Raw genomic sequence first — 26042 nt, forward strand, 5'->3', positions numbered from 1 at the left:
TTAACTTGTTAGGCTCACTTTTTCCTAATTCCCAGAAGAGGAGTTCAGAACTGGTCTGGGCTAAAACTGTAGAGAAAAGTTGAAACGATCTGGATTTAATTCCTGGGTCTGTTGTGGTCTTTAATGCTGTGCTGGGTCCTGCTGCACAGGGCCAGGGTTTCTGAGGGGATTCAGTTGTGTTACAGGCTCAGACTTCTCAAAGGAAATTCAGAGCCACCCCACGGAATGATTTGTTTGAAAGCCCAGCTCAGGCCCAGTTCCCTGGCACACCCACCATTACTGGTAATGCTGCTGCTCCCTGACCCAGGGGATGGTCTGAGATTGGATATTTCTTGGCATAAAGGTTTGGAAGTTTGGGGATAACAGGTGTTCTCCAATCACAGTTGATGGGATTAAGAAGACATTAGATTGATGAGGATGTGTTTGGAAGGGTAACAATTTGCTTCTGAGCTCCCATACAAACCAGCCTTAATTTTCATCTGCCATCTTGAGGCGTGCTAGGGAGGAGAGTAAATTCCTGCAGTCAGACTGGAAAAAGCATTCCTATAATTCTTATTTAGCACCACTTCCTATTAGTCCCAGCCTCTCATCAGCTACACTCAGATGATAATTTATGTTTTAATGGGCAGAGCACTTTACTGCCCACAGGGTTCTAAACCAAGCCAGAATTTATGTCCCATGCCTCTAAAATACCATATATTTATTTCCCTGGCACTCAGGGTTGGTGGAGTTGAATCTTTAAAGAGCCCAGCTCTGTCCCTGTGCTTTGCTAGGAGGGGACCTCAGATATGGTTTTTGTTTGAAGAGGTGCAAGAGGAAGCAGTTTAGTCCTGGGATGAGGATGAGGAGCCAGCCTGGAAGGAAGCGCTGCCATGGGGTGGTTCTGCTGGTTTAGGCACTGATGTCTCTTTCCACCCGTTTCAGGGCTCAGCACATCGCAGTGCCACAGATTGGGGAAAGCAAAATGTGCCTTGCCTTGGTCTTTGACCTGCCAGTTCGCTTCTCTCTGTCCTGAGTGGAACAGAAAAATTAATTTATTGACTATCCTAAAAGTCAGAGAGGTTTTCCCTTTCCCTTTAGCAAAGAGGTGTTTGGGGGATTCTCATTTTTAATGCTGAAATTTTCCCCGTTGCTCAGAGCTTTGTGAGGGTGGAGCTTATGCAGGCTGATGCCATCAGGAAGGAGTTTGACAGGGACTGCAGTGACACCAGTCCCTGACAGCCTGTGATGTGTGCCAGCCAGAACCTGGAGCTCTGCAGTTAAAATTGTTTCTAAATTATCCACAGGCCTCCATTTCCTGCATCTCCAATTCTAATAAGTCTCAATTAAAAGTTCCCACTCAGGCTATCTGAGCATTACTGCTTTCAGTAAATCTGCTGCTGGTTTGCTCCACTGGGCATTTAATTTAGATATGTGGCAGCCAAATTTCTTGGTCTAGATGTGGGATGGGATTCTTTTATTAAACTTATAAAGATAAGTTACATAAAATCAACTATGGCAGGTTTGTTCCATGTATTAAATGCAAAAACTTCTCCCAGCATTTGAAATGCTGTCAGGTACTTGGTGACAAGAAATATGTGTGTGCTGGTGTGTGTATTACATGAAATAATTACGGTTTGTAGTGCAGAAGACTGGCTTAATCTGAAAGAAAATACAGATTTTTTTTTTTTTTCTTGAAAACATACTACAGCTAAAAAATAAATGAAATTTAAGGGGTTGGAAAGAAAAATTAAAAAAAAAAAAAAAGTCACAGAGGAGAACTGTAATGGTAACAAAAATTAAACGTCATTGGAATTGGTATTTACAGCAGGTAGTGCTTCCAAACCCTTGGAGAGGTGAGCAATTATAAATGACAAGTGCTGTAGAAACAAAAATATTATCCCTACTGCTAGGCTTTTGTGAACTTGGTGTGAGGCAGAATGCAAGGGGGCACGGAGCAGGCAGCCGGGAGGAGGAAAGGTGCCGAGTTGCCAGGAAAACAGGAATTACAGCTTGGAGTACCAGCAGGGGCTGAATTGCACTGCTCGCAACTGGAACATTTCAGCAGCTTTGCGGAAAAGAGGGGGTTTTGTGGTTGCTCACAAAGAAGAAGTGCCGGTGTTTCGAGTGAGAGGTGCCCGGGGCAGCGGCAGGGCTGGGCCAGTGCCCCAAAGCCGCGTTTGGTGCCGTGCCGGGCATCGCTCCTGTGCCGGGCATCGCTCCTGTGCCGGGCATCGCTCCTGTGCGGGGCATCGCTCCTGTGCCAGACATCGCTCCTGTGCCGGGCATCGCTCCTGTGCCGGGCATCGCTCCTGTGCGGGCATCGCTCCTGAGCGGGCATCGCTCCTGTGCGGGCATCGCTCCTGTGCCGGGCATCGCTCCTGTGCCAGACATCGCTCCTGGGCGGGACATCGCTCCTGTGCCGGGCATCGCTCCTGTGCCGGGCATCGCTCCTGTGCCAGACATCGCTCCTGGGCGGGACATCGCTCCTGTGCGGGACATCGCTCCTGTGCGGGACATCGCTCCTGTGCGGGACATCGCTCCTGGGCCGGACATCGCTCCTGGGCCGGACATCGCTCCTGGGCCGGGCATCGCTCCTGTGCGGGGCATCGCTCCTGTGCGGGGCATCGCTCCTGTGCGGGCATCGCTCCTGTGCCGGGCATCGCTCCTGTGCGGGGCATCGCTCCTGTGCGGGCATCGCTCCTGTGCGGGGCATCGCTCCTGTGCCGGGCATCGCTCCTGTGCGGGCATCGCTCCTGTGCGGGCATCGCTCCTGTGCGGGCATCGCTCCTGTGCCGGGCATCGCTCCTGTGCGGGACATCGCTCCTGTGCGGGCATCGCTCCTGTGCGGGCATCGCTCCTGTGCGGGACATCGCTCCTGTGCGGGCATCGCTCCTGAGCGGGACATCGCTCCTGTGCCGGACATCGCTCCTGTGCGGGACATCGCTCCTGTGCGGGCATCGCTCCTGTGCCGGACATCGCTCCTGTGCGGGGCATCGCTCCTGTGCGGGCATCGCTCCTGTGCCGGACATCGCTCCTGTGCGGGCATCGCTCCTGTGCGGGACATCGCTCCTGTGCCGGACATCGCTCCTGTGCGGGCATCGCTCCTGTGCCGGGCATCGCTCCTGTGCGGGACATCGCTCCTGTGCGGGGCACCGCTCCTGTGCGGGCATCGCTCCTGTGCGGGGCATCGCTCCTGTGCGGGACATCGCTCCTGGGCCGGGCATCGCTCCTGTACGGGGCATCGCTCCTGTACGGGACATCGCTCCTGTGCGGGCATCGCTCCTGTGCGGGGCATCGCTCCTGTGCGGGCATCGCTCCTGTGCGGGACATCGCTCCTGTGCGGGACATCGCTCCTGTGCGGGGCATCGCTCCTGTGCGGGACATCGCTCCTGTGCGGGGCATCGCTCCTGTGCGGGACATCGCTCCTGTGCGGGCATCGCTCCTGTGCGGGGCATCGCTCCTGTGCGGGCATCGCTCCTGTGCGGGACATCGCTCCTGTGCCGGACATCGCTCCTGTGCCGGGCATCGCTCCTGTGCGGGGCATCGCTCCTGTGCGGGCATCGCTCCTGTGCGGGACATCGCTCCTGTGCGGGCATCGCTCCTGTGCGGGGCATCGCTCCTGTGCGGGGCATCGCTCCTCTGCGGGGCATCGCTCCTGTGCCGGGCATCGCTCCTGTGCGGGGCATCGCTCCTGTGCGGGACATCGCTCCTGTGCGGGCATCGCTCCTGTGCGGGGCATCGCTCCTGTGCCGGACATCGCTCCTGTGCCGGGCATCGCTCCTGTGCGGGGCATCGCTCCTGTGCGGGCATCGCTCCTGTGCCGGACATCGCTCCTGTGCGGGCATCGCTCCTGTGCGGGACATCGCTCCTGTGCCGGACATCGCTCCTGTGCGGGCATCGCTCCTGTACGGGCATCGCTCCTGTGTGGGCATCGCTCCTGTGCGGGACATCGCTCCTGTGCGGGGCATCGCTCCTGTGCCGGGCATCGCTCCTGTGCGGGGCATCGCTCCTGTGCGGGACATCGCTCCTGTGCCGGGCATCGCTCCTGTGCGGGGCATCGCTCCTGTGCGGGCATCGCTCCTGTGCCGGACATCGCTCCTGTGCGGGACATCGCTCCTGGGCCGGGCATCGCTCCTGTGCCGGACATCGCTCCTGTGCGGGGCATCGCTCCTGTGCGGGCATCGCTCCTGTGCGGGACATCGCTCCTGTGCGGGCATCGCTCCTGTGCCGGGCATCGCTCCTGTGCGGGGCATCGCTCCTGTGCGGGGCATCGCTCCTGTGCGGACATCGCTCCTGTGCCGGGCATCGCTCCTGTGCGGGACATCGCTCCTGTGCGGGACATCGCTCCTGGGCCGGGCATCGCTCCTGTGCCGGACATCGCTCCTGTGCGGGGCATCGCTCCTGTGCGGGCATCGCTCCTGTGCGGGACATCGCTCCTGTGCGGGCATCGCTCCTGTGCGGGCATCGCTCCTGTGCGGGACATCGCTCCTGGGCCGGGCATCGCTCCTGTGCCGGGCATCGCTCCTGTGCGGGCATCGCTCCTGGGCCGGACATCGCTCCTGGGCCGGGCATCGCTCCTGTGCGGGCATCGCTCCTGGGCCGGGCATCGCTCCTGGGCCGGACATCGCTCCTGGGCCGGGCATCGCTCCTGTGCCGCGATGCAGCGCAGGGAACACAGATGAGCCCGTGTGCGGCACCCTCCGTGCCCCCGAGCACTGCCTGGAGTACCCCCCCTTCTCTCCATCTGCTTCCAATTGGCAGTCACGGGTAACGAGGCTTCGCTTTTGTCCCTCTGTCCTGGGGCTGGCAGTGCTCCGTGCCCTCGTTCCGAGGTGTCGAGGACAGTGGCTGCTTCTCTCTCCCGCACACGTGTCCCCAGAGGTGCTTGGGTCGGGCAGTAGTGTTTATTAGGTTTATTACACTGAACATCTCGTTACAGCTCACATTCCTGAAATCATCCATATCAAACTCAGTAGTTCTGTAGATAATATTTTTAACATGTACAAATATTACTCTGGCTTTGCCCAGAGTTACATCCCCAATGTTTGCTTTGTATTTCACCTTCGAGTGAAATGAGTAGCAAGGTTTAAATAAGGAATATTAATTGGGTTCAAACCGGAAAAGGGGAAATTCAGGTTAGATACACAGAAATGGTTCCCTGTGAGGGTGGGCAAGCCCTGGCACAGGGTGCCCAGAGCAGCTGTGGCTGCCCCTGGATCCCTGGAAGTGTCCAAGGCCAGGCTGGATGGGGCTTGGAGCAGCCTGGGATGGTGGAAGGTGTCCCTGCCTTCCTGATCCTGAGACAGTTTCATGTACTTTTTGATCTGCAAGCATTTTACATTCATTGAACCACTGCTACCTGAAGGAATTTCTCTGAGCATTTAATACACGTTATAGTTAAGGAGCTGTTAGAGAGGTTTAAGTCATGTATATTCACTTATGTTATATCACATCACTCTAAAATTACGTTGTGCTGAGCACTGAATTCCTGTCTTGTAATGCCTGGTTGAAGGATTATTCAGTCACAATTTGTAACTTTGAAAGAAAGTATAATTTTAACTATATAATTTCCAACTAACGTAATTTCAATTTACCCTAATGGATATTTTTCTAATAATTATTATTTAAAGAAATTTACTGACTTTCTTCAACTGGATTTATGCAAACTGCACTATAATCAACATATGGGACATTTAGTTATAATATTAGGGATGCAGACAATAATTTCAATTAAGAGAAAAGATAAAAATTAGCAGCGAGGAAGGCAACATCTGTGTTCTTCTGCAGGAAAGGGAATATATCCACTGGCATGAAGATGCCCATCTCAGTGAGAATGAGCCAGGTCTGGAGAAATTAACAGGTGTGGCAGGTGAATAGGGAAATTACTGTCTTTTCCAAAAAAGAATTGGTGATATCACTTGAAACTGGCAGCTGGCAGATTCAAAATGAAAGGAGGTGCTGCTTCACCAGCTGCACACCCTGGGGAAGTCCATGCCAGAGGATGTTGTAGATTATAAAAGTTTGTGTGGGTTTGGAAAGGAAAGGGGCATCTTTGCAGAAGAAAAACCTATGCAGTAATATTAAAATTCCCTTTTTTTAAAATTTCTTTTTTTTCCCCCTGAGTCCCTGCACTGTGGGCTGCTGGCTGCCCACGTGTGTCACTGCTTGCTTTCCCTGACACTCCCTTAGACATCATTCCCCACGGATCTTTGGGATCACAGGAGGACAGTGATATCTGACTGGACCCCTAACCAGAGCAGTGACACCAGCACAGACCTGGTGTAAGGTAAAAGGAATAGTCCCCATTCCTTCCTCTGCTCAGCATGGCCTGTTTCTTCATTTATTCTGAGATGGTGGAATGAGCTGGGACTGTGAGCTGCTGAATCCACAGTGTTTCTCCTTTCAGTGTCTCCAGAAGGAAGGAGCAGCTGAGCAACTGGGAGATTCTGCTCCATGTGGGATGTTTGCAGCTCTCCCTCCCCTCAGCCTAGCTGGGTACTGGTTATTTATATTTATAGTGTGCAGGTCGCTGGCCTGCACGGGGCCATTTGGCTGCAGATTCAGGTGTTGTCCTTTACTGTGTCCCTTAGCTTGAAGCCATCTGATAAACTGCTGACACGGGCTTTGAATTTTCCTGAGGCAAAGCTCTAATTCTAAAGCAGAACCAGGGTGATGTAGGCATGCCTGGGTTAATGAAAATCCCTGGAAGGAAAGTTTAAACCTCTCTGTTTCGTTGTCATGGGATGATGGAGGCTGCAAGCACCGAAATGCAGCAGCAAATGCTGGCTGGCTGTGAAGCACGTGGTGGATGGAGCAGAGATGCTGCACTCGAGTGCAGCTGCTCATCCCCTGCACCCAGGCTGCTCTGGAGAGGAGCAGGGCTCAGCTTGCCTTTATTTCTGGTTGCAGCACTCTGCAGCCACACCATTCCTGTTTCTCACACACCTCCACGGGGCCTGGCCCTTCAGCTGCCCCCTGGGCAGTCACTGTCCGATCTCAGGGCTGCCACGGCTGCAGCTTCGGGCTGATCCATTCTTGGCACACATAGTCTGTTTGAAAATCATGTTTCAGTCCTTGGTGTCATCTAAATCTGGTGGTTTGGTTTTGGCCTGTTTTCCCAGAGAGCTCTGTGTCTTGTTTTCATCCAAATTTGACCAAGGTAGGGTTTTCCAAGATGCTGAATTCCTGTATCTTTCCTGAAATACAAATGTTAGAGAGAGAGGAGTGTCTGGGTTAAAAATCCTTCAGACAGAAAAGCAACAGCTTTTCATCTCTGTGCCTGTTGGGTACCAGAGAAGCCACCAAGGAGAGCCCTGCTATGAACAGCCAGGAAATGTCTTTGACCTTGCTACATCCCGTTTTGAAGCTCATTTTCATCAGTTCCGCTGCTCCCTGGACCTCTTGATTTTATTGTAGCAGAGATGCACCACCTTTATTTCTAGTTTTCTACCTGGTTATTTAGTGCCTATGTATATTATCTCTCTAGGTGCTTTTTTCTGATTCTTTGCCCTGGCTAATGTTTGCTTTTCTTCCAATTTAATACTGTACATTTAATATTAGACATTTTTACAGTAGAAAAGAAAAAGCTATGCTAAAATATATTACTGATCTAACACCAGCCCTGGTTTGTTTTTCCCCAGAAAGGGAACTGGTCTTTAAATACCGAGTTTATAAACTGAGGTTGAGCATCCAGTTTATTAAAGGTCTTCTACTTAAATAATTACATACTAAATATCCTTACAGCTCATGCTTTCTTATAATTTCAATTTGTTTCCCTTTATGGTCTTCAGAAGCATCTTTATTTCAGCTAAGTAACAAGCATATGTCTATTTTTTCTACTACCAACAAAAAGTAAAAAGAAGAGGCAGTTTCCCTGACAGTTGTTGTTTTGTAAGACAGTTTATAGAGATCTATATTTCAAACAAAAGGGATCATGGTCTATATCTCACCTGTGACCTGCACCTGCAGACAACATAAAATCATTGCTGAAAGGAGCTCTAAATAGGTTACATTCATTCTTCAGCAAGGAATTTTGCTCTGTGCTGTATTATAAGAGGTGACAAACCAAAACATAACAGTGAGTTATTCAACCTGATTTCTTGAGCTGGATGTACAATTTGTAGCAAAAGCTTTGCTTTGCCTCTGCTTGCTTTGTTCCCAGGCTCTGTGGGATTTGAGCACGCTATTGTAATTTGAAATTATCTGCCAAGTAACTTTCACAAATTCCTTTATTCTGTAGATTTGTGGGTAAATAAGATACTTGGAGTTTTCTTACTGCATGGAATCATAGAATGGCTTGGGTTGAAAGGGACCTTAGAGATGATCCAGTTCCACCCCCTGCCATGGGCAGGGACACCTTCCACTATCCCAGGTTACTCCAAGCCCCGTCCAACCTGACCTTGAATTCTACAACATGGCATAAAGAGATCTATAGAAAACACGATGAGTTAAAGAGAAAAATGCCATGAGAATGTGTTATTTGTAATGTATGCAGATAAATTTACTCTGGCAAAGCTCTCCTAAATTTTTAATTCATGAGTTTGTTAAAATAGAGAAAGGTAATTATCCTTTTAATTATAACAAAACAGTTTCCTGATTGCCATGGCAATAGTTACATGTATTTCCTATAAATTTATTATGGTGATTGCAATGACTGTTAGCTTTAAATTATTTTTTCCTTTTCTTTTTAATTATAATGCACATAATTTTTCCCCCCAAGGTTAAAGACCAAAAAGTGTAGGTACAGGAAGGAAATACGTTAGATGTGAGAGGAAAAGTGTGTTGATGCTACTGATCCTGGTGCTGATGGTTCAGCTGGTAACAATTGCTCAGCTGTTGCAGAACTGGAGCAGTGACCCAGGTGGATCAGAACAATTCCCTTATCAATCAGAAGATGATGGCTCTCCTGCCTGGTGCACCCTGTGCAGGTCTCCTCACACAAACACTGCTGTTGGTTCCATGTGTGAGCTGGTTGATGTCTGTGTCCCTAAAGCTTTTCTGTGCTCTGTGGGGTATGATCACTCCCATTCTAAATGAATGTGGAATATCTCAGTGTGGCTCTGAGGGGCTGATGCCTCCCATGGTAACCAGTCCCTCTGGACACTCAGGTGCCAGTGGCCACCAAGGCCGAAGCCCAGAGCCTGTGGGCTCAAGGTACAAAGCCCTGCTGAAGGACCCACCTCAGTAACAGCCCTGGGGTAACTTGAGCTGCTCAACAACAGGATTTCCAACAGGAAATCCAGGATACCTCAGCTTTTCTTCAAGTGTTTAGTGCTCAGCCAGGATGATATCCATGCACTGCCTTATTTCAGGGAAATTTGCTCTGAATTGGAGCATTGCATTTTATTGCACTGGAACATGCCAGGTGAAATCCAGTCAATGAACCCATTAAACATCGTCGTGTGAGTGGGGTCTCAGAGGGTTTAACTGAACAGGGACTTAATAGAAAGGGAATAATGTTATGCACATCTTCAGAAATGAGAGTGGCACGGGTTCTTCTCTGCTTGCCCTGCTTCATGGAAAACCTCCTGCACCCCAGGCTCTGGAACAGGTGGCCTTGGCTGCTTCTCTTGGCAGCCGAGGATGTGAGTGCCTCCATAGAGACCATGACCAAAGCACAGGCATCGTTCTGAGAGATTATTTATGCCTTTACCTTCATCAAAAGCAAAACCACTTCATTAAGCACCCAGGGAATGCAAAAGCGAGGGGGAAAGTGGTTTTCTTGATGAGATAAACACAGTAGCAGTTACTCATTATACATAAAATAATAGCACATGCCACATGTTCCAGGGTGCTCAGGCTGGAAGATGTGTCACCACTGCCATGTTCCTCTCATTTCCTGTGTATTCATCTGAAAGGTACTGATTCAGCCACTGTAATTGGCTTGTTAGACACTTAAAAAAAAAAAAAAGCCCCCAAAGTCTGCAACAGAACCCTTCAAATTTCTGCACTGAAAGCAGGGCTGTGCTTGTGTGTGCTTCAATTTGAATTTGAATTGGAAGAATGGGAGCTTGAGTTTTCAGTACTCTGAGGGGGAGATGAATAGGTGAGTGAAGAGAGAAAGAAGAGTAAGTAAAAAAGCTCTAAGTAAAATAAAAGGCTGGTGATAGACCTCAGTTTTGTGCACTGCTCTGGAAGCAGAACCATCTGTCCTTTTGCCTCAGACACCTTCCCTTTTATTCACATGCTCCTCTCAATTTTAAATTAAAATTTAAAAAAAGAGAAGAGTTTTGAGGGATACCTTATTATCTGTATTTTGTTTATGGAAACAACTCCCAGAGCAACTTGATGTTTAGTTTATTGCCTGGTATCTGTGCAGGGGTGGGTGGGGAGGAAGACCTTTTGGATACATTTTGCAGTTTGCTGTTTTAATTAGAGTATTGTCATCTCTTGGCTGCTTGCAGATCTCCAAAGCAGCATTGTGGCCTGCTGGGTTATTCACTAGACCTCTGTACGATTCATCTTCTTTGCAGCTGTTTCCTGTCGTGATTCTTTCATTTCAGGAAGCAGATTTGTGATCTTTTCATTTCTGGGAGCAGATTTCCAGTTGGGCTTTGGATGCTTGGTAAATAATGGAATGAAATAATAATGAAATGGAGGGGGAAGAAGACATGGGCCTATTATCCATGATAATTTCATGAATAATGAAGATGAGAAAGTAAGATGCTAAAGATTACCAAAATGAGATCACAGAATTATAGAATAGCCTGGGTTGGAAGGGACCCTAAAGATCATACAGTTCCAAGGCCCAGCTGGGCAGGGGCACCTTCCACTAGACCAGGTTGCTCAGAGGGATGTTCCCATGTTCTCCCAGTACTTGTTTGAATCCCTATTAAAAGCAATTAATCAACTGATCTCATTCCCAATTACAGCCTGCAGAAGCATTCACATAATTAGATGTGCTGTTGTAATCCTCTGGAAAACAAAATACAGGCATGGAGCAGTGGATAAAGTGATGTAGCAGGGAACAACTAATATATATTTTAATATGCAAGAAGTTTAAGTTGTGTATCTAATGAATTCTAGTGGTATCTCTGTTTTCTTGAATTTATCTTCTAAAGGCAGAAGTAAACATTGAACTTGATATTCTAGCCAGAATTTGTTTATATTTTGATTGTTGCTTTTTAAATTTATGGCTGTCCTCAGGAACAGGGATTAGATTGGAAATAGATCTTCCTTTCCTGCCCACTGAAAGCAGCCTGTAAAGCTCAATGGCCTTCAGAGAGTTCAATTTCTTGTGTGCTCCTGCCCTGTGCACTGAGCATCTGCTTGGGGGAGGAATCGCCCAGGTAATTCTTGATCAAATAACTGCTAGGTCTTAACTTTGGGCAGTGTTTTGATGTATAAAAATGGTGAACTGGGAGGCCAAAATTATAACGGAATAAGGAGGCTCTGAATGGTGAGCTGGCCCTGAGACTTGAACATGAACTGCAGGACACCTCCCAGGGAAGGGGGGATGTGGAAGTGTAGGGGAGCCACGGCTGGGAGCTGGTCGGGGTGGCTGGAGCAGGGGTGCACAGGGAGCAGGAGGCTTGGGGGCATGGAAGGATCTCCCTGGGGACCACCAGGTGAGAGGCAGGCTCTGCTGCACCCCAGGAACCTCCAGGTTAGCTGGGAACAAGTGTGGAGGGCCTGCCTGCAGTGACACCGTGGCCTGGGGGAGGGCTGTGTACACGGCTTTTGGTTTCCCTTCTGTTTGATCCAGTCGCTTGGAGTTTTCCCTGTTTAGTAAGTTACATATTCGAGGTTTATTGTGTGAAATCTGCCTTTATTTGAGCTACCAAGGCTCTTGGTCTTCTTTAGGGAGCTCATTATGAAGAAAAATCTTAGGCAGTGGATGTCAAAGCCCTGGCTGACCCAGGAGCTTATTATACCTGGTTTAAAAAAGAGTAAAAAAGTGGTCACAGCATGAGCTCTCCCTCCTCCTTTTGCAGGGGCTGCACAGGTACTGGCATTTCCTCCCAGCATAGAGAATGTCTCTTTGGGCATCTGCATCCTGAGCCCTTCGGTCATGGTGGCTTTATGTCCCCTCTGTGCTGGGATATCATGGTTTTCCTTCCAATGGGAAAAGCTGAATCTGTTTCTTTTCTCCTTCAGAAACCTTGCAGTAAACCCTTTAGTAAATAAATCCTGAGCAAACATCAACACCTAATTTTCCCTCTGTGGGTGGAATGTGAGAACAAGAGCGACGAAAGCTGAGAAACAAATGAATTTCATTCTTGCAACAACATTATTTGCAGGGCTGTGTGGTTTTTGCACTCTGTCTCCCTGCCTGGTGCACATTATCTGGGAAACACAAGCTGAGTGGCTGAGGACCGTGCAGGAGGATGCCAGGATCTGCAGAGCCACTTCTCTGGCACAATCTCTCTGACAATTAATTTATTATGGGGCTTACCTCTCAGGGTCTGCTAATTCCCATCATCCTTTTTTACCCAGCAGGAAGTGTGGGATGCTCAGCCAGGACGCCAGGTTTGCTGTACAGTGGGTTTGTTACTCGAGTGTTTTCTATCCCCTTCTACAATCAGGCTGCCCTTTGGATTATTTTTTCCCTGCTTAATCTACATTCAGTAGACAACTTCAAGTTGCTCTGTCCTGGTATTTAGCAAAGATTAATGATTTTGGAAACTGAATTTCCCGGTTCAGAATAAAATTATAAACACGTGAGATAAGATTAATAAAAGCCCCAAACTGCTGGGTGGATATTCCCATTACTGTGTACAAGCTAGACAGCATCCTCCTCCACCAGTTTCCTGGTTTGATAAATGCCTTGAGCTGATTTAAAAATGTGTAGGTTATTTTTAACCATGGTAGCAGAGCCATCTGTATTGTATCTGATGAAGTTCTGTGATAGAGCAAATTGATTTATTCTATCTCCTTACAAGTTATACTAAGCTTTATGTTATAAATAAGTTGGTTTGAAGTACATGGTGTCATTGAGCTTGAAAGTCTCTAGATAAATTTATACTTAAAGAGTTTGTGCCTTTTGTATGAATTTAAATTGGTACAGATTGTTAAATCTCTTTTCTCTCTCTGTCTTGTGGACTGCAAACTCTCTGGGGTCACGACTGTCTCTATAGCTGTGTTTGTATGAAATGCACAGAGCCCAAAACAAGGCTGGTGCTCTTATACATTGCAGAGATAAAAATAAGAGCAATCAAAAAAACCAGAGCCGTGTATTGGATGCCAGGATTTGCAGTAGCACTGCAAGGAGCTGGGTGCCTAAATCCTACTCTTTGTTGGGATAAAATACAGGGAATTAATAAGGAGCTCATTTCACTTGAAGCAGGAACAGTCCCGGCTGTAGCAGGGATGAGCCTCATGCTGTGGCCAGCCTGAACTGAGGCTGGATTTGAGATCTGTGGTTTAGTTCCAGGAGGTGAGCAGGGACAGACCCGGCTCTTCTTCCCTTTGCCCTGCTCTGAGGGCACCAGGGCTTCTGTGAGAGTCCATGGGAAAGGTGCCTGTAGCTGTGAGAAGAGGGAATTAATCAAATCCTGGGAAGAATACACTAAATCCTGTCTTAGTTGTCTGCTTACAGAACCAGCAAAAATAAGGCAGAACTTCTGAAAGAGATGGAATGAAATCACTGTCCCTGTGTTTAAGGGTAGGTTTTGAGAGACCAATATTGAAAATGAGATGATGCCTGATAAGAGCCATGTATGGTGCAGATTTCAGTGTAATTAAAAAGAAAATGAGCAATGCTTTAATTGAGATCTGAAGATTAAGAGTTAAAAGCTCAGTATCCTCTATTACTTACTGTCAGATAGGAATTTACGTTGCATATGTGTAACAAGCCATTGAATTTTAAAAATGGAACCATAAAAAAGTTGCTGTAATTTAAAAGCAGCCAATTTACCAGGAGTACAGTTTGCAGCTATGTCACTTGCTAATCAGTCTGTTAAACATAATAGCCATTCTTGTCTGGAGGCAGTTAATCATGTTGTGAATGCACTTATCAGCACATATTAGAAATACAATGTAAGATTTCCAGCAGAGGAATGGATGCAATTACTGCAATCAGTATACATTTAGCTACGGTCTTATGTTTTTCTTTCCATTCCTTTTTTTCTCTTCTTTTAAATAGTCCAGCAGTGACAGATTTTTCTCTTAGAAAAATATAAAGGACACACTTGAAAGTGTTGTTAAACTCCACAGACGTGCTCAAAGGCGACCTGTCCCACTCCATGAGAGATGGCTGCTGGCTGCTGAACCTTTCCTGGACCCAGCAGTGTTGGAAGCTGCTGGCTTTGAGTGTTGTGGTGATGGTTTTCAAGGCCTTTGAGCATTTCCCCTGCTGGGCTGGGAACGTGTCTGTGGTGGCATTCATTAGGTGGTGGGGAGCTGAAGTTGCTGCATTTGAATTCGACTAAAGGAGCTCAGCATATGGATGAACTCTCTTTTTAATTTTTTTTTCTGTGCTTCTCTACATCTAAATCAATGGAGATGAGGGATCTCAAAGTTTTTGAAAGGCGATATTGAAAAAGCATGAAAGCTAATTGCTTCCAGCATGACTACCCAGCAGCCACGGGTGTAAATACAGCTGTCCAAAGAATGCCAGGGCTCGACAAAATCTAAGGATTTCAGCTAAACAGTTTTCCAGGGCTGAGCATATTCTTGTATGGGGAGGAAGGGAGTTGGGAGGGGGGCGGGAGAAGGGAAGAGATTATGAAATCCTGAAGAGATTCAGAAAAGAAAGGAATAGAAGGAGAATGATTTTGTACATTCTGCTTTACATTAACCCGTGATGTTAGGGATATTTTATGTAGTTTAGCATGATTTGCAGTGCTTACAGGAGCCTGCCTTCTTTTTCTAGAAATCCTTTTATCTGGCTCTTTGTTCTTTATGACAGCTGGTATTCTTGCTTGGGTAAAATTTTTGATAGTAGCAAGGAAAATGAAAAAGCAAAACTGGGCCCAAATTGTGTGACTATTACAGTGGGTAATAAGGGAGTCAATGTCCACATCTACCACAGCAGTGTTGTTGTTACTGTTGTATTTGGGTCATTTTGCCATTTTGGGTCATTGTTCAGACTCCCTGAGAAGAGCTGGGATGGAAATGTCCTCGGTGTGATTCTTCCCAACCTTCAGGTGTCTGGTCAGCTTGGACACCCAGCCCAGTCCATCTCAGGTTGTTAAAGGCTTCATTGCTGAGGAAATCCATTGGAATGAAGTTCTGGGATCATGTTTCGGCTTTTACCGTACAGCCAAGGGGGCAGGATAGGCCGGGTGGAACACCACTTCCCCCTTCTGTTTCTAATTATTCCTTTTTAGATGCTGAATGAATTAACCTCCCTTATTCCTCACTTGTGCCTGCCCCCATTTGCTCAGGGTATGGCCTTGGCTTTGAGCAATGTCCCAGCAGCTCCCCTTGAGCTGTCACTGCACTGGAAAATCGCTGTCTTGCAAGTGTGACAAAGTCGTGCTTGCTCTTTGGAAAGGTGACCTGGAGATGTTTCGGGTGACTGTGGTGTTGACCTTACTTTTGTGCCATTCAAAAATAATTGTGGAATGATTTTTAAAAGGAGAAATATTAAATCCACCCCTCTGCATTATTATTTGGAGTTATCTTTGCGTGTCTAGGGAAATTCTGATTCATTTTAAGGACAAAAATAGTTTTTTAATGGGGTGATTTACATTAGAACTCTTTGTTTATCTCTTGCTTGTAGTTTTGGTGTGAAGATCAGGACTTTAAACTCAGCTAGCAAAGGGTGGAGGTACAGAGACTCACTGCAGCTGGCTCTTTCTGCTCATACACTGAATGCAGCCCCTGATCCACCCTGTGTTTGCTCAGCTGGATGAATTAATCTGGTTTATTAATTAAAACATGGGAAACTGGTGTTTCTGTGCCAGTTTCACTTTCATGTTTTTACTGTCTGTTCAGTTGGTACCAACAGCGAGAGGAAGAGCTTAACTCTTTTGTAAAACATAATTATCAGCCTTTAAAATAAAACAATTTTGTGCACACCATGTGTCTGTCAGGGAAGTGGGGAGAGAGGAGGTCCTGCTTGTGCTGATGTTAATTTGCTGCCTTGCTCCCTGCCCTCACTGCTTTGAGGATGTTGCCATGGGCATTTATTTCTTAGCACAAGTGTGAATTGGCCACAGGACACCCTGCACATTCCCTCTCCATCTAAGAGTACACTGGATTCAAAGAAAGCCACATCTAGTTCATTAGGTGCTTAAACCTGTTTGGAGCTGAAGAGAAGGTAGGAGGCATGAAATAATTCTTGCCATGCCCCTATTTTGAGTTTTTCTTCAATTATTTCATGCAGGTGGCATTACAGCAGCCTCTACAGCAGATCTGTGAGTTCTGTGCAGCCTTAGCAAGCCGTAGAAAGGAATATATGGACTGGTTTTTAACTTCCCATTGTCTTTGCTGTTTGGCACTGGTTATTTAGTCTTCTACACAGTCTGCCTATTAAGCAAAGGATTAAGTTCAAAAGTGTTGAATCAGACTTTTTGAATGCTCAGGAGGAGAGCCCCATTTGTCACCGTTCCGCGTATCCTGCAGCACTCTAGGTGTACTCGTGTCACAGGCTGCAGCCTGGCTCCCTTTTGCTTTCATTCAGAAACTCGGTGCGTGGGGAATTTGCATCTCTGCATCCCCTCTGGTTGATTTTTCTCCCCAGGGAGATTCAGCTGTCAGCCTCAATTGTAATTCTGAAATCAAAACAGCAACGGGATTGCAAGGAACTTCCTCCTAGTTCTAGTAGGGGTTTTCCTTTCTCATGGGATCGGGGGGTAGGGAAAAGTCCGATCACATAATGCTAATGTCACATAAAAATAGTGAAGTGTTTAAAATGTCAAGGAATCTCGCTGGAGATGTGGTCTGAGCTGTTAGGGTGTCTCCAGGTCACTTACCCAGGTCTCATCTCTGTCTAGGAAGGTGAGGAAGCTGTGTGAGTATTTGTTAACGCAGAACTCCAGAGCCTCACGTGATTGTGCATGTTCAGGAGCTGCCATGTAGGAGCACTCCTCCCGAGGCTCACAGTAAATCTGGAAGAGGTACAGATAAATTAAACTGTTGCATGTCTCCATTTAACAGTTGTCTGGGGAAGAGCAAGAGTCTGAATGAAGCATCTTCAGCTGTGCTGAGCTGGTGTCCGGTGTGGGGACAGCAGAGGAGCTGGGTTAGGAGTGGCCTTTCTCTTCTGCTTTGTTACCTGCAGGAAACTCATGGATTTGCCCGTGTGGTGGCAATATGGACAGCCCAGTGTGTCACCAAGCATTTCCAGGGAACCAGGGAATACTTCCTATCTCCACCTCTGGATGCCCCTGCCCCTCCCCTGTGTTTCCTCTGAGGTGCAGTGAAATGTTTGCTGCATTAACTTCACGCTCAGCTTGGCTGAAGTTCCCTGTGCCTTGGGTCATCCAGGCTCCCTGAGCTCTACTCTGCTTCTTTTAAAGGCCTTTGGAGAGTCTGCAGAGATCTTTGTATGTGAGTTCCTGCGCTGCAAAGAGCTTCTTATGTCACTGAATTTATTATCCTTAATTTTCAGTCATTGGTTATTTAAAAACTCATCTCTGCTTTATAATATATTTCAGCTGCTTTCACAGCAATGTTGAAAATAGACCATGTGATTATGGCATGTAAAAAATGTAAGAATTTCTCAATAGTTAAAGAAAAATCATAAGCACCATTTGGGCTGTTGATATTTATTAACTGGATAGGTTTCAGCAGAAGTCTTTCATCATAAAATCATTCTTATTTTTTAAACAACAATAGCTCCCTCTATATTTGCATCCAACATCAGCTAAACCCTGGCCCCAGTTTCCTACTGGATGTGTTTGTTGTGTTTCCCAACAAGATACTTCCTCCTGACAGAGAATCTTTATTTTAAGAAATACACAACACAGCAATAAAGAAGTTCTAAATAGTAGTCAGAAAAATATTCCAGAGCAATCAAAATGCTTTTTTAAGCCCCAAAAGACTGCACACTGTTCCAAAAGGGGAGAGTAATGACAAAGGTACAAATGGGCTCCCAGTGCCCAGCAATGCTACCAGTGGAGCTCACCAATTACACTCATCCTGAGTTCAGTCCTAAAGGTTGTTTTGTTAAAGCTTGGCTTAAAGAGTATCTAAGGACTCTTTTACCAGAAGCATTTCTGTGCACTGTCACAAGAGTGCAAGCAAATAAAAATAATTGAAGCAATTGTCTCAGTTGTCTCCAGGGTTGTCATGATGATGTTGATAAAATCAAATAAAGTGGAAGCTATTGCACATTGTTAGTGAGCAGCACAGTTGTGAATTGGCAGTGGAAGAAGCTGAGGAGCTTAAAAGGTTTGCTCATTATCTAGATTTATTGTTTTCAGTGGTGGGAAAATGTTGGCTAAGCAAAATAACATAATAATACCTGCTCTTGGTGGTGTGTTTTGAACAAAAATATTTTCTCATTGTTTTTATGGCTTTTACTGGATTATTAAAACTTGCTGTGTCAATCCATACATTCTTAATGGATTTAGCAGCTTGGGTTTGTCCTCTGTAGCCATTTTCTTTGCCCATATATCTGTGAAGAGCATGAACTTTTAGGGCAGTGAAAGAAAACCAAGATGAGGCACCAAAAAGTGTTTGGGAAAATATGGACAACAAAAGCAAGTTAGACAGCAGAGCAAATGGTAAACTGAGTTTTTGAAATGCATCATGAGAGGAAACCAAGCAAACTTCTTCCATCCCTGCAGACTTCATTTCCACTTTCCAGCCATCCTGTCTTTGGGACTCCTGCCCTGCACTGCTGTGCTGTGGCATGGATGAGGCACGAGCAGGGCGTTCCTCAGGGTTTGTGTCTCCCTTGCTGCCTGGTGTCCCTCAGAACAAACCCTGTGGGGGCTGTGCATAGGGCACAGTGGCACTGTGCCCTCTGAACCTCTGCGCGTGGGTGCCAGAGCCTGCAGGAGTGCTCAGGATGTATGTGGGGTTTGCCCTGGGTTTTGGGGATGTGCATCCTCACTGCAGCTCTGGCAGGACCCTGCTCTCATCTCTGCAGGGCTCCATCTCCAGGGCCCTTCTTCAGCAAACCACCCTGGCAGGAGAACAGCTCCAAGTTCTGACACAGCTTTGTGTCCTTACAGCCTCATTGGAATTATTTATGCTGGGAGAAAAGGGTTGAGGTTTTGACAGCCTTCCTAAAGTCAAACCCTGTGTGAAACGCCAGGTGCTTCACCTCAGCGAGGTGGTGTAAGGATGTTGTAGCTGTGGGAACACACCCAGGTGTTCAAGGTGGCAGCTGCTGCCAGCTCCTGTTCGGAGGTGCCCCTGTGCAGGAAGGCAGCACCCAGTGAGGTAGAAGGATTGTCAATATGCAAATCTTCATAATTCAGAAACTGCATGCTGCCCTTGGTAGGTATTTGCTTTCATTTCCTTCATCTCAGGCTGCTAGGATCTTAATTTTCTCAGGGGCAGAAGGTCAGAACTTTTAGTCTGGATCTTTTCCCTGAGAGGTCCTGGCCATCTGCTGCTTCATTTGACTCTGGCAGGAAATTAGGGTCTTGAGCATTTTCAATCACTTTTTGAAAAGCCTCCTCTTGTAAGTGTTTGCTCTTCTGTAAACCATACTTACAAAATTAAATCTCTTGAGATCAAAGAAGTGAGACCTTTCCACTGAAGTATTTTATAAACTAACGTGCCTTGTTAATGTAAGGTCACTGAATTCTTACTGAATTTGGTTACATTTTGTCAGAGTAAGAACTGGCCATTATCAACCCCAAAAAGACTCTCAAGCAACACGATACCACACATTTAATTATTTTCCAATACCTCATGTTGGCTCCATTTTTTAGGGTATTGTTAACACTGCTGTGGGTCTCATAAACAAATTGCCATTTACTGAAAACATTGTTTTATGAGTGAATGGAACTTGTGATTTCCTGTAACAGCCAACTGCAGTAATAGAAGGCCCTGACTTTTACCAACGCAGTTGTTGCTGACCCCTGAGTGTGAGCCAGCAAAGCCTCGGTGTTGATGCCTTTTCCTGGTCTTAAAATCAAGAGTCAAACACGGTTAGAAGGGAAAAAGGGATTTTACCTTGGTATTTATTTTAAGGATCCTTAGGTGCACACGTCCAGGTTGAATGCACTGAAATGCACACCACAGTGCACTCCCAAAAGGTCTAACATTCTAGGTGTTACTAATGAGCAGATCTATCAAGGATTCCCCAATGAGAGGCTCAAGTGAGCCCCCCTCCCCAAGGAGCCTTCCCCTGGAGGGTTCTATGTCAGTTTACAGAATGTGTTCTGGAGAGGACCTTGGGCTCTGGGGCACACTGATCCCTAACTAGGAAGCTTCTAAAATGTTTAGTCTCTTAGCTGAAAAAACAAGTCCAAGAATGTAGGCAAAAAGCACTGAGAATACTGAAGTTGTAAAAAGGTATAACAGGGGTATAAAAGAAAAGGCAAAAATCATCATGGCATCAGTGTGGCACTGCAGAGTGCCCTGAGCTGTCATCCTGCATCTCTCTCCCCAAACACACAGGGCACGCCCTTCAGGTTGGTCAGCAATGCAAATCTTTCTTAACAGTGATTCACAGGCATTTCTTTAGTTAAGGTAAATACGAACCAGTTGTGCTGTTGCTGCTGCCCTAACATCAGTCACTGAGTATCATTCTATTAATTCAGTAATTCCATGTTGGGCTTGGACAAATTAAACTCCTCGTTATTTCAGTGTCGGGTGGTTTCATGGTGCTGGTTAAAACCTCTCACATCAGAGCTATGCTGGACCCTCACAGTGAGCTAATATTTTATAAAAATGAGCTGTCCAGTTCCATAGAAACACTTAATACTGCCCACGTGGATGTGTCTATTGGGAAAGTTCTGGGACTTAAACACTTTCCTGTCCCAGTAACTCTTTGTTCTGGAGCTGGTGGGAGCTAAGGCTGGCTTTGTTTGGAATGGATTTGCCTTTCTGTGCTCAGACTCTACTCCACACTGGGATCCCAACCACGGCTCCCAACAGCTGGGTGTGGAGTGGGGACTGTGCGTGATACAAAGCGTGACTGGGCTGTTTGGGACCTGGTTCAAATGCATTAGATAGATATGAGGCCAGACAATGGGAGATTGTGCAGAAATCCCATGGATTTGGGGACTCTTCTAGCCCCTAGCAGAGACAAGATTGTGAAAGTACACAAATAGGATTATAAATCACCATTTGAAGAAGAGGACCTACTTACAGGAGTTTGTGAGAGGAAATAAATCCAAAAAGACCCATGGGGTTTTTTTCCTCCTCTCACCAGAGAGAAAAATGTGTAATGAATGTCTCACGTCTGAAACACTGGGCTGGATTCATCAAAGGGAGTTAGTAATTACCAAATTGAGAGAATCATGAAGCGCTTTTCTAAATTTGAAAGGCTCATCAAGAATAGATCAGGAGCAGGCAAAATTAATAGTTATGAACTCATTTCCATAGAAATGGACTTATTAGCAAGCATGCCAGCTGCCTAAAATTATAAGGTCTTTTCCTTGTGCTTGCAGGAAATAATCTTTTTTTATAAAAGTAATTTTGACTTTTTATTTTTTATTGCTTCTCTAAACCAGAGTTTGGCAAAATCCTAAACCGGGAAAAAACTTCACTGGACAATAGAAACATTTAACTAAAAAGAGAGGAAAGATGTGAAAAGGAGAAGTGATTTATAGTCCTTGGATTCCATCAGACTCTCCCCAAGAATGCAAACTTATTTAAGAGAAAAATGAAATAAGTCTTCAGGAAAAGCTGAAAAATCTTGATAGGATAAAGTTTGGTTTAACGGGATTTAATGGCTGATAACAGCATGAGTTACAGTCCTTGTCTTCTCTGCTCGTGGATTTTCCCACTGGTGGCATTTTGTCTTCACCAGGCAGTTGCAGATCGACAGCGGCTACAAAGACCAAGGTTCTGACCCCCAGTCACAAATCAGACCAAAAGCTGAAGGTTTGCCATGGCAGGGTGGAACTCCTGCTTTTAAAAAGGGTTTCAGTGATATGTTGCAGAGCCAGGAGAGAAATTTAAATGCAGGTGTTGGGATGTGAATTTATCAGCTAATGGAGCTGACATAAGTAAATGCTGACATTTGAGGTCTTGATTATGGTTTAATTTATCTCTGGTTTTACTTTAGCAACCTCCATCAATTTCAGTGGAAAAAGGCAGTGGTCTCCCACATGGTATTACAGAGGGTGGTTAATAAATTGCAAGAATTATGAATGTAATACCAGTCTTTCTACTAGGAAACCTCTGTAGGATAAGAGATGCAGCAGCCAGTAGGTGAGCACTAGTCTGAGCATGAAAGAAATTCACTTTGCAGGTTTTATCATGAGTTGGTTACAGTTGTAACCGGGGAAGAGGCTCAGAACAAAGAGGGTGAATTCGTCCGTGGGGTACTCGGTGTCCCAGATACTGCAGCACCTGGCATTGCTCCAAGGCTGAATCTCTAAAGAGGACAAAAGAAGACCATAATTTTAGAGAAAATTCATTCACCTGCTGGGGAATAAGAGTGCAGAAGGCTGAATCCTGGTTTGCTAAAGCTGTGCACTCAGGGGAGGCTCTGTAGGTGAAAGATGGTTCAAGGCCATCTCTTTCAGCAGAAGCCCAAGAGAGCAGTGGAGCCTTCTTTAATCAATATTAACATGTCATGCTACATAATTGGCTTCTGAGACAAAGCAGAAAACCTTTGCCAAACATTTGACGTTGTTTTTCCAAGTGATGACAAGGATTCTCTTTGGAACCAGGATCGAGGCCTGGGGGAGCAGCTTTGTTTTAATTCACAGTTAATATAGCTGGACCTGAGGAAAGTTTATGTATAAGGTATAAACCCACAGTTGTGGTTTCTTTCTGGATGTGTAAAAAGAAAAACAGGAAAGGAAATTGAGGGCGTGGTGGACTGAACTCAAAGAAGTGCTGGTCAGTGGGACCTGTGGAACAGATTTGTCATTGCAGGCTAACCTGCCCTATTATTTAATTGGTGGATCTGTACCCAAATCCTCCATTGGTGGTTTTGTTCTCAATTTGAAACCACTCCTGAGTGTTTTTATGAGTGGCAACTATTGACTTGAACAGACTGAAGTGAAATTGCAAACCTAAACACACCTTGACAGGCCCAATATCTAAATCCATAGTTAGTGTAAAGCTCATATCTAAATCTTATTTCTGTGTTGTGAGCAAATTAATTTTATGTCATTTAGATAAAACAGACTGCTGGAGGTGATACACAAAGAACTAGGAAGTTGAGTTGGTGCCCACAGTGGTTATGTTTTGAACAGAAACGGTTTAATTACATCCCTATTATTATGTAATAAAATTTATCTTAAAAGGTTTTTGCTGGTTGTTTGGTTGGCCACACAAAAGATGCCTTAATAGCTTCTAGTTTTGCCTGGAGGTGGATACTATCTTTCTGTCAGCGTGGAGAGTATTCATCCTCCAGGCACTGAAGCATATGTTTAGGTAGTTTGTTTTCAGAAAGAAAACACGAAAATCAATAATTCCTGCTCAGATTTTTTTCCTTTACAGTGCTCCTTCAAAAACATATGGCAAACCCAGATTCTGCCTCTGTGCATTTTGAGTCTCTCTTGTCTGCAGCAACAGCTAAAACTTTCTGTGAGCACAGCTCTTGGAGTGCCTGCTTTGGGGAAGGGGCACACAGATGATGAATGTACCATTGGCCTGGCATACAGCAGATTCAGATTTCACCCCAAAACTTCAGCAATATTGATAAAATCAGCTGTCTCTCCAACAGAAGAAGCAGCTGCCTCTGCAGTCAGAGCTGCATTTCCATCCCCTCTCCATGCCTTATAACCTCCACCAGGTCTCTGCACTGCAGGGTCTGTCTGGGAGGGTGGGGCAGGAACTTGAATGCTTTGTAAATATTTGTATGTAAACTTTGTGTGATTTGTAAAACAACTCAATTTTTGGGGAAGTTCAGATGAGCAAAGGTCTGCTTTCTAAACAGATCCCTGCTGTGGATACGCCGAGTGCTGTTGGTTAAATCTTGGCGTCTGTTTGCTTCTCTGTAACACAAAAACAAGATCTGTTTTTCTAACCTGAGGATTAATTATTAATATTTACATAGTTTTGGACCTGAGGGAAGTGCTAAGAGTTGTTGTTAAGAAAGGAAGCAGAAGTAATTCTTAAATTCAGTTCTGAATGCTGTGCATTTACATCCATTTCTTTACTTTTAAACTTTTATTTCCAGATGAGAAATACAGGATTGCCATATAATTACAAGTCTGCACCACTGATGAGGAGAATGTTGGCATGAATTGAAAATAGAGATAATCTACCCCTCATTTCTTGTCATGTATAATTTCTGCAAATCCATTTTTTCACTGAGATAAAGACGAGTTTGGGTTTGAAAGACTTTTTTTCCCCCCACAAGAGCTCATTTCTGGTACAACATGAGGAATGGCCAAGTATTCTGTTGTTCTGCAGCATCAAAATTATAATAATGGTATATTAAATAATTTAGCAACATCTGTGCAATGCTTTTCCAAGGGTTTGTGGCGTATTCTGTAAGTTCATTGTGATTATGGAGAATGAATGCCTGAGTTTAATGGGAAAAATGCCTCCATTTCAGGAAACTAAAAGATCCAGTTTCACCTCACTTAGAAAGTTCTGCAGTTGCCCACATGCAGTTTTATTTTGGTTTCTGTCAGTGTCTCAAGCCTGCATGTTAAACCTAATGGCGAATCTTCTGGTGGGTAGGAAAGAGAAATGAAAATCCATTTTGTTATCAACATCCTAATGATGTTGTGGGGAATTTCGCCTTGTTTTCCAGAGCAAACATGACTTCCTACGAGATCCTGCAGATGGATTTTGAGATTGACAACGCCAGCAGCCTGGCAGGGGCCCAGCAGATCACCTGGCAGGTGGAATATCCACGGGATGACTCCGTGAGCGAGCTCATGGTGTCCGAGATCTTCGTCAGCCGAACGATGTTTGTGGGAATCGTTCCTCTGGCCATGGTAAGAACCTGCTCCTGCTTCCTTTTGCTGAATGTTTCCGTTGATCCTCGTTAGTATTCCAGGGAATGGGAGCCTTTTTATTATAAGCTGCTTCCTATGCACCTGCTGCAAGTGATTTAAATGCAAAAAATCCATTTCAATAATATTTTATTTACCTGATGTGCCGTAATGGCTCCTTGGAAACCATTTGGGTCTTCTGTGAAAATCCTTTACCATTTGTGGGTTATTGGCCTGGTACATGGAAATAGCTCCTCTGGAGCCGTTGTCTTCTGCTGTATTAATGGCACTGCCATGCCTGTGCTCCGAGGGTAAATGTTGTAATTAGTGGGGACATTTTCAATGAAATAAATTAGCATTGCATGTGTGGGAAACTTCATTGCTAAACCAAACAACTGGACTGTTTGCTGCTCTGCTTTTCCCCAAAAGAGCCCAATAGTCCAGTGAGCTGCAAAGTGTCAATTTATTAAAAGGTCTGGTTGGAGTTACACAAAAAGGTCAAAATACTTTCTGGAGATGGAGGTGTCCAGAAGGTTTGAGGTGTACGTGTGCAGAAACTTGAAGCTGATGATTTATTTAGAAAGTGCAAATATCTCCTGGTAAAATCAGAGGCACCTTTTCTGGGAGGGACCTTTGACCTGTGTTTTGCCTGATGGACTTTTTAGTACCAGACCTTTACACATGAACAGGGATTTCAGTGGGGAAATTCAGGTGTAAAACCAGAGAAACAGCCAGAGAGTCTGGATGTTACAGCACTTCCCTCAGAAACACCCACCCTGTTTTACTTGCTTCCTCATGAACATTTACCCTTCTTTTCTGAGTTGGTCTGTGCTGATTCTATTACACCATACAACCCCCAAATATTGGTGTTTTCCTCTGCATGGCCACTGGCTTGACCAGAAGCAAGGAAAGATGCTTGCAATGGAAACAAGGCCCCAAATAATTTTAATTTCCAGTTCCTACTGCCAAAGGCTACACTTGGCAGCCCAGTGATAGGGCAGAAATTATGTGCAGAAAAGTCAAGAGAGAATTTTCTTCTGTTCCCTTTTTTTTTTTTGAAGCATGTAGGAGATGAAACAAAACTCTAATTGTGTGGGTGGAGTATTATCAAACAGTAATGGTGAATCAGATATAAAAATGACA

General features: G+C 45.6%; 1 protein-coding gene across 2 annotated transcripts in view; it reads left to right on the plus strand.

Moving 5' to 3' along the window:
- The window catches only part of TMEM132B (transmembrane protein 132B), a 220605-nt gene that overhangs the window by 131239 nt on the left and 63324 nt on the right, over positions 1–26042 (plus strand). For both annotated transcript variants that reach the window (XM_048322808.1, XM_048322809.1), the window contains exon 4: positions 24716–24902. In XM_048322808.1, coding sequence (XP_048178765.1) covers positions 24716–24902 — 187 coding nt within the window. The remainder of the gene's footprint in view (positions 1–24715; positions 24903–26042) is intronic.

The sequence above is a fragment of the Corvus hawaiiensis genome, chromosome 18 (genome assembly GCF_020740725.1).
Source record: "Corvus hawaiiensis isolate bCorHaw1 chromosome 18, bCorHaw1.pri.cur, whole genome shotgun sequence".
Taxonomy (NCBI): Eukaryota; Metazoa; Chordata; class Aves; order Passeriformes; family Corvidae; genus Corvus; species Corvus hawaiiensis.